Source organism: Aquarana catesbeiana, linkage group LG02 (assembly GCF_042186555.1).
Source record: "Aquarana catesbeiana isolate 2022-GZ linkage group LG02, ASM4218655v1, whole genome shotgun sequence".
NCBI classification, from domain to species: domain Eukaryota; kingdom Metazoa; phylum Chordata; class Amphibia; order Anura; family Ranidae; genus Aquarana; species Aquarana catesbeiana.
This window is the reverse complement of record NC_133325.1, coordinates 162421382-162435802: the sequence shown is the minus strand read 5'-3', so window position 1 is coordinate 162435802 and position 14421 is coordinate 162421382. Positions and strand designations below refer to the sequence as shown.

Genomic DNA, 14421 nt, shown 5'->3' with positions numbered 1-14421 from the left:
ACAGAGCTGCTGAAAAAGGCATCGTACAAGGTAAGTGCAATATACTCCCTCTAGAGGAGACATTTTAAAGGCATACAAAGTTTTATTATATGGAAGAAAAGCCATAGGTGGACCTTTTACAGTTCCTAGGCTTCTTCCCTTACCTTATCCTCGCTGCAGGATACTGCTAAATAGCAGATCCAAACTTCACCCATCATGGCGGGCAGCGTAGTTAAACCTTCAAAGACTGGGTCCCTTTTAATAGGGGTTCCACTCATTTGGACCTGTATTGAACCCCTCAGGACAACTTTAAGTAATGTAGCAAGACCAAAAGAGTCCTGGTTCCTGGGGTCCAGCCCTCAAAGAGAAGCGTTACAGGCAAAACCTCGTTCTTCTATGCGAGGCCCGGGTACCTGTGGCCGAAGTGGCGTGGATGGATCCGGTTGTGGAGGTTTTTTAAATCCAGCATGGATTCCTCCTGGAGCTCCTCAGAGCACATCTTCACTCATGACCAACACCTTAGACACTGGCGAAAAAACTGATGTGCTCCTGGAAGGAGGAGGGGTCATATAGGGAGTGAACTTCCTTCATTGGGTATACCAGGGTCAACACCTGAAGGTGGCCCATAACCCATTAAGTAATTACTTAAGACTCTGTGTCCCATGATGTACGATAAAGAATTGTTTTTTTTTTTATCCACTTAAGGACTGGGCCTCTTTTTTAGATGTGTTGAAAGTTAAAAACATTATTTTTTTTGCTATAAAATTACTTAGAAAAAAAATGTATAATGTTTGGGGGTTCTAACACCCTAGAGAATAAAATAGCGGTCATTGCAATACTTTGTCACACCGTATTTGCGCAGCGGTCTTACAGTCGCACTTTTTAAAAAAAAAAAAAAAAAATTTTTTTGAATAAAAAAAAAAAAAAAAATAACCGTAAAGTTAGCCCAATTTTTTTTTATATTGTGAAAGATAATGTTACACCGAGTAAATTGATACCCAACATGTCAAGTTTCAAAATTGCGTGGACAAACTTTTACCCTTAAAAATCTCCATAGGCGACATTTAAAAAATTCTACAGGTTGCATGTTTTGTGTTACAGAGGTCTAGGGCTAGAATTATTTCTCTCACTCTACCGATCACGCCGATACCTCACATGTGTGGTTTAAACACTGTTTTCATATGCGGGCGCTACTCACGTATGCGTTCGCTTTTGCACGTGAGCTCGGCGGGACGGAGCGCGTTTAAAAAAAAGTTTTTTCTTATTTTACCTTTTATTTTTACACTGTTAAAAAAAAAAATTATGTGTCACTTTTATTCCTATTACAAGGAATATAAACATCCCTTGTAATAGAAAAAAAAAGCATGACAGGACCTCTTAAATATGAGATCAGGGGTCAACAAGACCTCAGATCTTATATTTACACTAAAATGCAATGGAAAAAAAAAAAAAAGTCATGGAAAAAAAAAAGAAAAAAAAAGAAAAAAGGCCCTTTAAGAGCTATGGGCAGAATTGACGTTTTGCTGTCGCTTCCGCCCTGCGGTGTCATGGAGACGGGTGGGGGCATCTTCCCCTCACTCGTCTTCATGCACAGCCATGGGAAGGATCCGATTGCCTCCACTGCTGCCAACAGCTAGAGTAAGTGGCGGAGGTCACCGGATCACGGCGTGAGGGGGCCCTCTCCCCCGCCAATAAAAGTGATCTCGCGGCAAATCCACCGCAGAGACCACTTATCTTGTACCGGACCGCCGGCCGAACACGGCGATACAGGGGCTATCACAGCTAGCTGCTGCCTTAACGATATCCGTCCTCAATGTGAGGACGTATATAGTCGTGTGGCGTTCTGGAAGTGGTTATACAGAATGGGTTGTTTTACAAGGGCATATGTTTACTTTAAGAGTGCTTTTGGCTAGTTTTGAACCAGCTATCTTTAAAGAGTTCGGACTTGACAAATTTGCCAGTCACACCAAGACTGGTAAACACTGCTTTACTGTTCTTTCAGGGGACGTTAAAGTGAAACTAAAACACAAAGTAAATATTTACTGTTGTAGGCAAAATGTAGAAATGTTAATTGAGCAGTACCCTTTTGTCTGAGATTTCTCCTGAAAAATAGCAGAGTACTTCCTGGTAGGTGTGCCTATAGCTGCAGCCTCATAGTTGTAGGTATGCAGCGTGAGATCTAAGGCAAAATGATAGATTAAGAGCAGCAAGTCAGACAATACTCCCACCCATCCTTACATCTGTTATGCTATAAAGAGCAATTACCATAAATGGTACCTTACTTTTCTTAAAAAGGAAGAAAAATGATCTAACAGTTAAACAAAAGCACATACAGCTTGAGTAGAAGTAAGCATTAAATCACAGAGTGAAGTAAAATTTACCAAACACAAGTAGATACATTTACTTAAAAACATTTTATTTTAGACAATTTTATATTAAGGCTTTTATTTTTGTAAAGGATTTGTATGCTACTTTTTCCAGAATTTATGTGTGAATGCAAATAAAACATAAAATAATTTGTTACTGCAATACCTGGCACCCTGAATGATTGTTGAGTAGACCACAAACTTTTTCACCAAAAAATATTCCATTGCTTGGGTGAGTTAGGTGTAAATACTAAGCTCCAAACAGGAGGGGAAAGTGCAGGCAATACCTCGGTCAATCAGACTTTCCATATGGTACGTCTCTGGTGTAGGTTGAAGCTGAACTCCAGGTGAATATAAAGAACATAAAATAACAGCTCTGTAATCACTAGCACACTAAATCTATTTTTAAATGCAAGCAGCATGATTACCCGAATAAGACTTGGTGTAAAGCAGGAGCTCAGAGAGGAGGGAAATGTAGGTGTGCTAAAGTGCAAGGAACCATGCTGACAGGAGAGATGAGCACAACAGTGTGCTGCTTCACTGTCCAGTCACAGGGTACAGCTTGGGACCTCCAAGTGAAAGTGAAACTGCAGCATAGATAGATCAAGAGATCAGGATGACTGCCCCAACACGCACCTACGCAGACAGGGCTGGGCTTTGGGACAGAGCAGTGTATTTAGTAATTTGCCTGGAATTCAGCTTTAAAAAATGCAAGCTGTCATCTGACTAGTTACACAAACCTTTGTAAGTATACATTGAAAAAAACCAACCAAAAAAAAAAAAAACTGTCCATTTAAGAGGAAATAAAATATTCCTCTTTAATTGTACCTACAGGTAAGCCTATAGTAAGGCTTACCTGTAGGTACTGTAAACATCTCCTAAACTTGCACCATTTAGGAGAGATTTACTATATACGCTGCCACCGACGTCATTGGCGCATGCGCACTGAACGAACGGCCCGCTTGTGCCTTTTTTTTTTTTACAGGGCCGGTGCCGTGACTGGCGGCAGCTGTGCACATGCACGGGAGTGATGTTGTCACGGCTCCGGCCAATCACAGTGCCGAAGCTCGCGAACACGGAAGTAACCCTGGGAAAGATGTTGGCCGTGCCAGTGGTGTGCTGGCACCGCTGCAGGGAATCATTCTTAGGTAAGCATTTCATAATGAGCTAGTATGCGGTGCAAACTAGCTCATTGTGCCTTTGTCTTGCAGGGTTTTTTTAGGGGGGTTTATTGAGGCTTACAACCTATTTAAGGCTTCACAATATCAGAGCGCTCTCTGGTTTTGTTTCAGTTTAGTAAGTTATTATTGCCCGCTGCCACCAATCAGATATCAAGGATGATTTACTAAAGGGGTGAAGAATCTTCACACAAATACTTTGAATGTTCATTGCAATTATCTGATTACATACAAGTGAAATATGTAAACAGGAATTTTCTTTTCACATGGGTGTATAACTGAAGTGAATATTCACACAACTGTTTGTGGGAAGATTCTCAACTCCTTTAGGAGATCAGCCTCATTGGCTCTTAATTTCTAACTTGCACTGGAAAAACATTCTAAATACACCTGTGGTGAGAGGAATACATTGGCTGACACAAAAGGGCTAGTTGTCTGTCGGGAAACTTAGAACGTCTTAAGTCTATAGTTGTTCTGGGCCAGTGATTCCAGCACCGAAGCATCCGCATGGCGTGCAGGCAATTAACAGACTTCAGACAGTCAGCATTGGAGGGCCCACATATTTCTTCTATGGCAGGTTTATTTTAAAATGGCAACTATGGACAAAGCTTCCACAGGTCACTCATTAACTTAAGGAATGGCTTGAAATGAAATAAAACATATCAAAAATATACTTTCATCCATGTCCAGCATTCACACATATCAATGTTTATAGGAAGGACACCTTCCATAAGAGAGCTGGATCACAAAATTCTTGAAATGGCAGCAATGTTTTTATTATTGGAGGTATTTGCTGTCCCACAAGACTTCTAGAATGCCACGGGTGACTCTGTAAATACAGAATAGCAATGCCTTGCAAAATAAATGCAATAATAACTATTTAGACCAAAACAAGGTTACAAAAAGAAAAATGAATCAAAGTAAAAAATAAAAACAAGAAAAAAAAAAAAAAAAAAAAAAAAAGAGTAAGATGTCAGAATACAAAAGTTAGAGGGGTGAGTTATAATATGATACAGTTAAATAGCCGATGAAATTTAATTAGTTTGACCGATTTATGCAGGCCATGTTACACCAGATCTACGTCCAGACATCAATAAAGTTCCATAGCATGCAAAGGGGTGCTTACAGGAACTTCTATTTGATAATGGTACAACACAGAGCAAGAAGTTGAAGACTGCACAGTTTGACCCTGCCTTGAGTTTATTAGTAACAAAATGAAGACATAAGCTGCTTTGGTTTTGGCACAAGTGGGGACTGTGCTCTTGAAAAGTAATACGTTCGAATCAGCAAATTGATACTAGTAATCTCAGGGCACTCTTAAGTCACAGGCTCTATTTCTGAAAACTGCCTGGCCTTGTGGGTGGACTGGGATAAACATTTTGTAATTTACTTGTTCTCTACTCTAGAATGACTCTTTACATCTGATCAGATATAAGAAGAGCCAGCCTCAAGTTTACAATACAAAACAGCATGATCACTGATACACGGCACTGAAACAAGTCTTTAAATCATTAATCAGACCTTTACCTGTCCAGCAGTCAAGTAAAATGGCTGATAACCCCTGTGGCAAGCAAAAAAAAGAAACAAAAAATGTATAAAGGCAAGTAAAAATCTGGGGGGGGGGGGGGGCGGGCTTGAGAAGAGTAGGGTCAGCTAGGAAAGATGGCTGGTGTTACAAAAAGCATCATACAAAAAGACACATGCTACATAAAAAAATACTAACCCCCCTAACCATCTCTTTCAGACAGTACAGTTTGATGGGTTGACCAATAACATACACCAATATGTTTCAAGAATATCATATTCCTTTCTTCCAGCAGCCAACACGAACAGCTAAAAATGCTTCTTTGCTATAGTATAAAAAGAAGAGACCAGTGAATGTATGAGACAAAGTAATGTGCTACTTTGTCTGCAATGCACTTCAAAGTTCACTTCATTTCAAGGTATCTGGAACGGTTTGTGCAGACAAAACCTGATTATTTGATAAATTAGCCATAGCAACAACTGTTCTGGTTTCTTCTCACAAATGCTCTAGAACATTTCACAGAACAAATGTAAGTTCAGTCTGCACAAGCAAGGTCAGCCTAACTGTTCTCTAATGGAAGAAAATGAGGATAGCACAATTTGCCAGAGATGTGGCAACACAGCGAGCTTTAGTTGTCTCCAATACGTTCAAGCCTTGGGAGCCTATTGAAGAGCCCGGAGAGACGATATCTGTGTCTTCAGTGAGGAGAAAACAATCTGGACTTCAAGTGGAACTTTATTTTAGGATAATGTGGTAACTGTCACTTGTTTCAGCTGAAAAAAATCAAAAGAATAAATATAAGTCATATGTTAAAATTTAAGAATGTTCCCCAGAACCGGCCTTATATATAGTTTAAAGGCTAATGACTATTTTATTTCTAAAAATATGCTTAAATGAGAGATTTTTTGTTAATCTTATATTGCCATTATTGTCAAATCTTATATTTTCTTGGTGTTTATCTGATTTATTTTATTCCTTTATCTCTAGAAAAAAACATTAAAATAAAAATGATGTACCCCACTATCAACTAACCCTTTCACTGCCAGAGCAGTTTTTGCTTTTTTTGTGCAAATTTAGGATAAAGGCCCAAAACATGTATTTTCTGAAAGCAGAGGCCCTGGAGGATGGGGGAAAAAAAAACAAAAAAAACAAAAAACAACAAAAAAAATCCTTTTTTTTGGGTCACACGATATTAGTGCAACGGTTTATCAAAAGCATATTTTTCAGTAAAGACTACACCAATATTAATTTTAGAGCACTCAAACATCATATTACCCAATTTTCAGTGAAATCCCAAAAAGTTCAGGCTGCACTAAGTAAATATATATCCAGCATGTCAAGCCTTAAAATACACATGGGTGTGAAACTTCAGTACCCCAAATTATACAAAGGCAACGCTTTAAAAGCCCTTACAGGTCATCCTTTTACAGGTAACCATAAATAATGGCCCTCATTTGGGTGTGCAGTGATACAGAACATGTAGTGTAAAAAGCCATTTTCAAATGTGGCAAAACCGATGCATGTGTTTATGTATGTACAGTACCTTGAAAAAGAATGCTTTAAAAAATATGTTTTAACAGATTTACAAAATGCAAAGTGAGTGAACAAAAGTAAAATCTAAAACAAATTCCAATATTTGGTGTGACTAACCTTTGGTTTGAAACTGGCATCAATTCTTTTAGGTATGCAGTGTGCTTCTGCACACAGTTTTTGAAGGAACTCGGAAGGTAGGTTGTTCCAAACATCTTGAGGAACTAACCACAGCTCTTAGGTGGATGTAGGCTGCCTCAAATCTTTTTATGTATTCCCAGACAGATGTGATGTTGAGTTTAGGGCTCTGAGGGCCAAACCATCACTTCCATGACTCCTTGTCCTTTACACTAAAGATAGTTCTTAAAGCGGAGCTCCACCCAAAAGTCCACCCCTTGACATGCCAAATCTGCGACTCGCGCATACGCACCCAGCTGTGAAGCCACAAGCTGTCACAACCAGATGCATACACTTGTGATGCTGGCACCGGGCAGAAAAGCAAGGGGTTGCCTGGCCGCATCGCTGGACCCTGGGACAGTTGAGTGTATGTTTATTAAAAGTGAGCAGCTACACTTTTAATACACAAAACTGAGTGGAACTCCGCTTTAATGACATTGAATGTATATTTGTGGCCAATCATACACCTCCGTGATAGTATGGCATGATGGATAAGTATCTGCCTGTATTTTTCAGCATTGTGGACACCACTGATTGGGCAATGTTGAAGACCTTAGACGCAATGGTATTCCAAGGAAACTTAATGCAGCAGATGAAATACACATCACCCTTACTTCCCTTCAACATCGCAAGATGGTCAGCAATGCCATTAGCACAGAACTGCTAGAAACCAGTAGGACCCAGGTACACCCATCTACTGGCCAGAAGTGATCTTCATGAAAGAAATGCAGCCAGAAAGCCATATCGCCGATATGGGAATAAGGCTAAGCGACTCAACTATGCATGAAAACATAGGAACTGGGGTGTAGAAAAATGGCAGCAGGTGCTCTGGACGGATGAGTCAAAAGTTTAAATATTTGGCTGAACCAGGAAGCAGTTTGTTCACCGAAGGGCTGGAGAGCAGTACAACGAGTGTCTGCAGGTAACAGTGAAGCATGGTGGAGGTTTCTTGCAAGTTTGGGGCTCTGCTAATGGAGTTGGAGATTTTCAGGATCAGTGGTGTTCTCAATGCTGATAAATACAGGCAGATACTTATCCTTCATGCCATACCACCAGGGAGGTGTGAGATTGGCCCCAAGTGTATTCTGCAGGAGGACGACGACCTCAAACATACAGCCAATCTTCAGCAAAAAGAACAAGGAGTCCTGGAAGTGATGGTTTGGCCCCCATAGAACTCTAATTTCAACTTTACAGAGTCTGACTGGAATTACTTGAAAAAAACAGAAGGATTTGAGGCAGCCTACATCCACAGAAGATCTGTTAGTTCTCCAAGCTGTTTGGAATACGTGCAAGTGTACGTAGATGAATTGATGTGGTTTTGAAGGCAAAGAGTGGTAACAAATATTGATTTGTATTGCTCTTCTGTTCATTTACTTTCCATTTTGTTAATTGATAAAAAAACAAACTATTAACACTTCCATTTCTGAAAGCATTATTAATTTACAGCATTTTTTCACACCTGCCTAAATACAATAGTGTGTGTGTAGGAGATTTAAAAATAAATGTTTTCACCTTTTTTGCACTCACTTTAAATTTCTGAAAACTTTTCCCAGATATCTTTATTGAATTTGAGACCAATAGCCCCTTATGTGATAGCATTTGTACAGCAAGACATCAGTGGCATATTACACTTATGAGGTCTCTTGCCTATGCCACTGCAGCACAGCTCATGCTCAATTAGCTGCTTACCCAGCCAGCACTGAACCCGGAAATGGGAGAATACACAAGGGAGGCTCAGTGAACGGATGTTACCCAGCAACATGTACCACGCTGGTCCCTGGCCTGCAGGTAGCCAAGGATACTTGGCGTGAGAGGTGGTCCATTTGAGTGCCTGTGGAAATGATTGGGCAGCTTCCAGGAGAAAGCAGACAGATGGGTTGTACAACACACACTGCAGCAGCCAGGAGTGTCTGCATGAAAGCTGCCAGTGCCACAGACTTAAAGTGGTTGTATACCCCATTTATGAAATTTGACCTAAGCAAACATATCTGTAGTGTTTACTTATCTCTCTCCAAACCGCTAAGTGCAGTTTCTCTCTGGTGCTTCGTTCCTCTTATCAGTCTCACTTCTGACAAGTTCGGACAAATGAGATAACAGCAGCTAAAAATGTGTCGGAGGGAGCTGGTCTATTCAGACTACAGCTCTGCATGTTCCTTAATTCGTCTGCCCATGTGGAGGGTGGGTGCCTTTCCTCCAATCCGCTCTCACAGTGTAAGCCCAAGCTTCCCACCCACTCCTGAAAGATTGTGTTTGTTAACACAATCTGCACTCTCCAAAGTGTGTAAAAAAGGTATAGATGAAAAACTTATGTAGGAGGATTTGTTTAATCTCCGTGTATAATTCTGAGGCTGATCACGTCACTGGTTATATGTGAGGGTTTCCAACCACTTTAAGCAGGGATTAAAATGGTGGCAGCAAAATGTTTGACACTTCTGGTTTGTTGTTTAAAAGCAGTGACCGGCTAGATAAACATCTGGTCAAACTGATTTTGGTTTGATCAGATGCTTTTGACGGCACATGACAGATCTGGGGTCCAATAGACCCCAGATCTCTATAAAGAATACCTGTCACTGCCTATGTTATCACAAGGGATGTTGTACAAATAAAAAAAAAAAAAAAAAAGTGTAAAATGTCCCCATCCCCCAATGCTTATGTGCAGATGCGAATGAGCATGTAGGACCCGGCAGAAGATAGCTGCTGCTCCAGGTCAGTCCACGCTACATACACCTGCCTTGGAAGGGTACTCATTCAGCTCGCATGCTGCATATAGGTAAGAAAGATTCTGGCAGCTGCAAAAAAGATCCTCTTTATTAATGCATGAAACTCAAAATGCAGTACACCATACAGCCATCCAGAATTTCTCGCTTACCTATATGTAAACGGCAATCACATCACAAAGGCATTACTGCATTTATTAGAGCGAGAGCAATAATTCTAGCACCAGACCTCATGTTTATCGCTAAACTGGTAACCTGTAAAGTCTTTTAAACCATCTATGGATAATTGAATGTTTTTGTCATCATTGCAGGGGCATGCATAATTTAAAAGCATGAAATGTTAGGTAGCCATTTATTCACTGTAACATCTTTTATAATCTACCAAAAAATTGGGTATTATATTGTGTTTGTGCAGCGATTTAACGCTATTTTTTAGGAAAAAAAAAAAACACACACTTGAATGAGTTTTAGTGTACACAAACATCATGCATCATAAATCATCATTGCAACAGCCAACATTTTATTCTCCAAGGACTTTGTCTTCAGAAAATATACAATGTTTGGCAGCTCCAAGTACCGTATTCATCGGCGTATAACACGTACTATTTTCCCCCTTAAAATCAGGGGAAAATCGTGGGTGCGTGTTATACGCTGATCCCCGCTGTCTGGAGGAGCGAGCGCCACCGGTATACACATAGCCGAGTGTACTGTGTACTCGGCTAGGCTCGCAGTCACGCCCAGTCCTGCCATTGGACCTGTGTTATGTCCATCATAGGAGCTGGGCCATGGGACAGGACTGCTGGCTCTGTGTATCTCGCGGGCACTAATTTTAAAACAATAAGGCTGCAAAGGACACTGGCCAAGGCTGCAAAGGACACTGGCCAAGGCTGCAAACGAACACTGATCATTCTGCAATGATAGACAAGGCTGCAGATGGACACTGATAATTGATGGGCATTTAAATGTAAGTTTTTTTTCCTTAAAATTCCCTCCTAAACTTGGGGTGCGTGTTATACGCCGATAAATACAGTACTGTAATTTTTTTAGCCAAGAAAATGCAGATTTTTACACATATGAGCAAAGTCAAAATTGGCAAGGAAGGCAAGTGGTTAAAGATTTAAAAGTCAAATTGGTATCAGGCTGATACAAATCGTAGCTGGGTTGCAGCGTTCTCATCTTTTATGCTACTCCTATAACAAGCACCTAGGTTTGTGCAGCCTGTGGCAACTGAGTGGAGCCTGCAACTGGCTGCATCACCAAGTATGGCGACCAGTCTGCAGCAGACCTGCACACACGCAGGTGCTAGCATGTTGTGCTTTGAATGACAAGGAAGACCTAATACTACATTAACCGAAACTAGCAGAGGGCTACCTGATGCCAACATCTATTTTCATAGCTATTTTTAAAATGTGCCCTGAGCCTAAAGTGTTACTAAATCCAGGACCCTGCGCACACTATATCTGGTCTCCCACGGTACACAAAACATGGAAATGCAAATATTTTATTAAATGTAAAATCCCCGACCCTCTGTCTGGACAGTGTGGATTGGCCCTGTGCTGATCACATGCACTCTCCCAGGAAAAAAAAAAAAAAAAAAAAAAGAAAACAGCACTCTAGCAATACACACCAAACTGAGCATGTGCGCCTTGTCCCCAAGGCTCTGTTCTATCAGGATCAAACAACCCTTTTTTTTTTTTAACACATTGTGTAACATTAACCCCTTAGGCTCCACAGTGAGTATAACCAGCATGCTTTACTGTATATACACAGATTGATTTTACTGTTGTGGGCTTAGTAACACTTTAAAACATCAAATTCAGCTAGGGCCCTTTTAATATTCATTCTGGCAAGTAAAAAAGGGTATGTCCCTTTTCTAATAAAATCTAAAAAAATCTCAGTCTATATCTCATGTACAGTATTTTCTCATTCATTCCCAAGGGAAGAACTACGCAGCAGCTGGGGCCCGCAGGCGCAAAAAGGCATATTTTCTTCTATACACCCATACATCCGCAAATACATCTGTGTGCATAAGTGTTCAGAAGTCCAACTACAAGTCTCTGTGTGAAAGGCTCAACAATCTATAAAGAAAGCAATAAGTTGATACCAAGCAATAACTTTTAAAAGTTATCCTGTAGACAGTAACAGAGGTAAGAGTATTAAGTACTTTGATTTCCTGAGAACAACCACTAGATGGTGATAATAGAATGTAGTTCCCAAAACCTGGTATATGTATGAAGTGCAACTATTGATACACATATGAACACATTTCTATTCGCTTAGGTTTACTGTTAAACCCGTTTGATTATTTTTTATTATTTATTTATTTCAGGTACTTATATAGCTCCGTCAGTTTACGCAGCGCTTTACATATACATTATACATTCACATCAGTCCCTACACCCTCAAGGAGCTTACAATCCTTAAACTCACATACATACTAGGGCCAATTTAGACAGGATCCAATTAACCTACCGGCATGTCTTTGGAGTGTGGGAGGAAACCGGAGTACCCGGAGGAAACCCACGCAGACACAGGGAGAACATGCAAACTCCAGGCAGGTAGTGTCGGGATTCGAACCAGCGACCCTTCTTACTGCTAGGCGAGAGTGCTACCCACTGCACCACTGTGCCGCCTTTAAAACTCCTGTTCTCATCCTACACATAGGCACTATTAAAACTTGCTTCAGAGGAAAAAGCAGTAACATGATATCTGAAAGCTGGCTTCAGAAATGTTTAAATAGCTCACCCAACAGCAGACAATAAATGCGCGACACTGCTGAATAATCAGCAGTAAAATCAGGCTCTCTTCCTTGTCCATTGAGAGACAAAGGAAGTCCGATAAGATTGGGTTTTAAGTCTACTTCGAGGAGAGAAGAATTGGACACCGGAAGGAAAAAAACACTGTAGGCCAGGGATATGCAATTAGCGGACCTCCAGCTGTTGCAGAACTACAATTCCCATGAGGCATTGCAAGACTGACAGCCACAAGCATGACAACCAGAGGCAGAGGCATGATGGGACTTGTAGTTTTGCAACAGCTGGAAGTCCGCTAATTGCAAATCCCTGCTGTAGGCCATCCTCAGGATAACCACTCCTCTACCCAGCATGCCTCTGTTTTTTGTTACTGTTTTAGGTGGATGGACAAGTTCTTCAGCTCTCCCAGCTATAGTCTAACCTTTGCTAGACTCTTCAGTTAAATTTTTACGTGCATTCTTCCTCCATTGACTTTAACCAAGATTTCTCAATACAATGTTGGAGCTTGTTGCTAGCTATACAGATTACAATTTTCGCAGTCCAACACTGGAGTGTTGTACCCAGCCCTAGCGGCTAGCCTGGAATGTGATCTTCAGGCACTGACAAAAATTAGTTGAAGAGCGCATTTCAGGTCCAGAGTCACTGCATTATCTCAGCACCGGGTAAGGCTGTGAGGGGATAGCCTAACCATCTGCACAGTTAGGCGCACATAAAATTTTCCCACCACTGCCACTTTTACTGCAGGTGTTAATGTTGGGGGACTAAAGGAAGGGGTAAAAGCAGAGGTTATCCGCTGGGTGAAATGTCTTGTGGGCTCATTCCCAACAGGTGCTGCTCCTGTTGTGTAACTCTGGTCTGCTTCTACTGCATGTCTACAATAACCTGGCCACCTCCAGCCATCCAACTCTCATCAGCACTAACTGCCTGGGTTTGCGAGACCTAGCGTCACACTTTAGGGCTGATTGCATCACCACCACATGGGGTAACATGTACTGTTGCTATGGGTGACCCAAGCCCATAACAGTTCTAGAGACACTTACTCCATATCCTCTGAGGGGAAAAAATACCTGTAACCTGGAAAGCAGTAACCCTTTAATCCCAGGATCTACATAATCCGAGTCTTTCAGCTTCACAGAAGTGAGGCAGAGTTCACTATCCTGTTAGGGACCTCTACAGAAGTAAGAGGTTGTGACCTAATGCATCCAATTCCTTGATACAATCTCTGGCTGACCCAAGGCCTTAGAAAAGGCCAAACCCATCAGTCGCTGTGACCATCTGCAACCCAGATTTAAAGTCATAAAAATCTGTCTCTAAATAGGCACAGCAGTCTCCTGCCTTCACCTAATTACAAGAGTTTAACTCAGACCTCACTGATGCAGCCTGCTGTTTGATGCCTTGGATCTTTCAGAGCTCCTACAGCTGCAAAGACCTATCTATTACACCTATTCGAAATATTCCTCTACATGGACTGGAAACACCCCGCGGGGTCCCTGCCAGTGTGTTGGACTGTTCCCCTTTGAGTAGGAATTTGATAAACAGTGGCCTATACCACTGTGCATTCATTAGTAACCCACCTTAACAGGAACGCTACTAGACAGGTAGAGCACATGCTTACTACTGAGAGAGTTCAGTCTCAAACTTCAGTTTGCTCTGGCTGGTTCTGCTCTTCACCCTGTATTGGCTGTGACTGTAATTTGTCAAACCATGACAGAATAGCTTAGATCCCTCATAGTGGATCTCTCCACTTCCAGGGTAGACCCCCTTCTTTATTGAACATCCGGGTGCACGGAGCACCCCTTTAGACTCCCAGACTAATCTTTTGCCTCCGGCGCCTCTTTTAGCTGCTCCTCCCTATCTCGCAAGTGTTACTGAACAGATTAATGCACCTTCTCCAGTATCCTTGGGTTCCTCTCGCTCCTGGAGCCCTTTGATTCAGCCCCTGTATCAATATTGACTTTAGAGTTGTGCCCCATTAGGTCGCCATTTCAGTTAGAAAAAAAAAAATCTGATGAAAAAAAAAAAATCCTTAATGGTACATGGTACCCATCTGCACCCCTCCTCTACAGGAGGGACACCCTGATCCACTAGGTAGATCTGGACCAGCTCTTACTATTCCCAACCTGGATCCTCAATGTCACCCATTCACACTTGCTACTACTTGGAGCATCAACTCCTGTGATTTTTCCTGGCATTCCC

General features: G+C 41.4%; 1 protein-coding gene across 1 annotated transcript in view; it reads right to left on the bottom strand.

The window, feature by feature from the left end:
- Positions 1 to 2374: 2374 nt before the first annotated feature.
- The window catches only part of TFCP2 (transcription factor CP2), a 152881-nt gene continuing 140834 nt past the window's right edge, over positions 2375 to 14421 (bottom strand). Inside the window, exon 15 of the mRNA XM_073612490.1 lies at positions 2375 to 5821. Within this exon, the coding sequence (XP_073468591.1) occupies positions 5784 to 5821 (38 nt within the window). The 3' untranslated portion in view covers positions 2375 to 5783. The remainder of the gene's footprint in view (positions 5822 to 14421) is intronic.